At 37.2% G+C, this 1837-nt stretch overlaps 1 protein-coding gene across 1 annotated transcript; it reads right to left on the bottom strand.

Moving 5' to 3' along the window:
- Nucleotides 1-450: 450 nt before the first annotated feature.
- LOC133200044 (uncharacterized) lies at nt 451-1440 on the bottom strand. Its single transcript, XM_061335801.1, has one exon. It carries the CDS (start codon nt 1438-1440, stop codon nt 451-453), a length of 990 nt encoding a protein of 329 aa, XP_061191785.1.
- Between the last annotated feature and the right edge of the window lie 397 nt (nt 1441-1837).

Below are 1837 nucleotides of genomic sequence, written 5' to 3'. Positions count from 1 at the left end.
ATCGGCTAAATCTCCATCCCACATGGAGTCAGTCGTATTCACTACAACTTTAGAGCGAGGAAATGACCGGCGGATAGGTTTCAACAAACTGTAAGGATCCTCTTTATTCAAAAATTGTCTGATTCTCATTCTTCCAATTTTATGCTTTCCATCTTTTTTTACAGCCTGATAAAGTTTCTCAGGACCTGCAAATGCACCTGGATTTCCGGGAGTATAGTAAAGCTTTCTTAAATAGTCTGTGTACTTTGCCATCCTGTACAAAACTGATTAATATTACCTATGTGTTTTGTATTATATACCAAATCAAACACAAGGATTTTTTTAGATGTACATGTATAATTTATTATGAATTTAAAAGTATTTATTATACATATACATAAACAAGTATATATATTTGACAATTAAAACAAAATAATTTGTGTACTTTTTTTTTATTCAGTAGCACTTTTATTATGAATCACTTTCGATTGCTTGTAAGTCTTTTACGTCACCGATATTACATTCCATGGACACATCTTCCGGATTATATCCAATAGGAGTACACTCTGGACAACTTAACATTCCAAGCTGATTTAGATGGGACTCACTGAACGCACACAGTTCTGTATCATTTAACTCTGGAACATATTCTCGTACTTCGACGGCTTGTAGTAATCTGGTCAACTTGTACTTGTTCAAAGACACTCCTTTCCTGGTTGGTACAGGTTCAGGGGCATCGTCTGGCTTCCAAAATTGTCTAATGTCTACTGAGGTATACCCAGGGTAAACAGAGACGAAGACATCCCCTCCAATATGCCATTTCATCTCTCCATCTGTATCGCCTGTATGTGTTTCATTGTTTTGCAGATAGTTGGCGATATCTGGTAGAAGAGAATCAAATTTCAGCCTTCGGCACAAAGGGAATGTCAACCCCTTCTTTGTTGCAAAATAACGACCGTTAGATTCTGTAAAGTGACGGATGTGAACATTGATATCCCCTTTGAATGGCACGGCTGTAGGGAAAAGATCGTTGAAGTCATCCAGACCGATTCTACACCGCTCTTCTTGTGAGTTGTGTTGTTCTGAAGGATAATTTTTCGGTTCCGTCTTAATAATTCGTTTTTCTGGCATCTTAACAACCAGCGACCTGGCCATGGCTAACTTTTTTTCGTACTCGGACATGTTATTATCACTGGCTGACAGAAGCTTGGATAAGTCTGTTTGGTTAGCTTTCATAAGTGCCATTCGAAGACCTGTAAAACCCTTTGGTCCTCTGCGTTGAATGATACTTATTAACTTTCTGTTACGATCAAAACTGGTCTTTTCAGCTTCGATTTGCTGCCTCATCTCGTCGGTTATAATGTTGGAGGCAAAAAGATGACCAGCAACCGAAGAGGTCATCATTTTCTTCACCAGAGTCGTGTAGTTTGCTTTGATTATGTCTTGATGTTTCTGTTTCATCTTTGCTCGAGAGGATGATGCGTTTTCTTTGATCAAGTCAGATCATCTGATGAAAATTTTTTAAATTAACGTGTTTTATTTAACAAAATTATCACGTGATTTGGTTGACCGTAGACTTTTCACAGCTAAATAGGGGTGTCCTGTTCTTTGAAAAGTGACCGAAGACACTTCTGACTGCAGACGGGATTGACCTCTGACATAATTGACTAGACATTTTTTTTTCTCAAAGATAATAGTAAATCCTGACTGTAGAGTGAATTAACCATAGACATTTTGATAGTATTTAGTTTATTGCCTATGTTTGAATGTAGTAAAGAGTTTCTGATATTATATTAATAATATCTTCCACAGTATCCACCATGTTCCTCAACACATAAAGCTGAATTCCATGACGTAC

This window comes from Saccostrea echinata, unplaced genomic scaffold (genome assembly GCF_033153115.1).
Source record: "Saccostrea echinata isolate AGI-Se365-2 ecotype Australia unplaced genomic scaffold, CSIRO_AGI_Sech_v1 ptg000036l, whole genome shotgun sequence".
Classification (NCBI taxonomy): Eukaryota; Metazoa; Mollusca; class Bivalvia; order Ostreida; family Ostreidae; genus Saccostrea; species Saccostrea echinata.
This window is presented reverse-complemented; position numbering and strand designations above follow the sequence as displayed.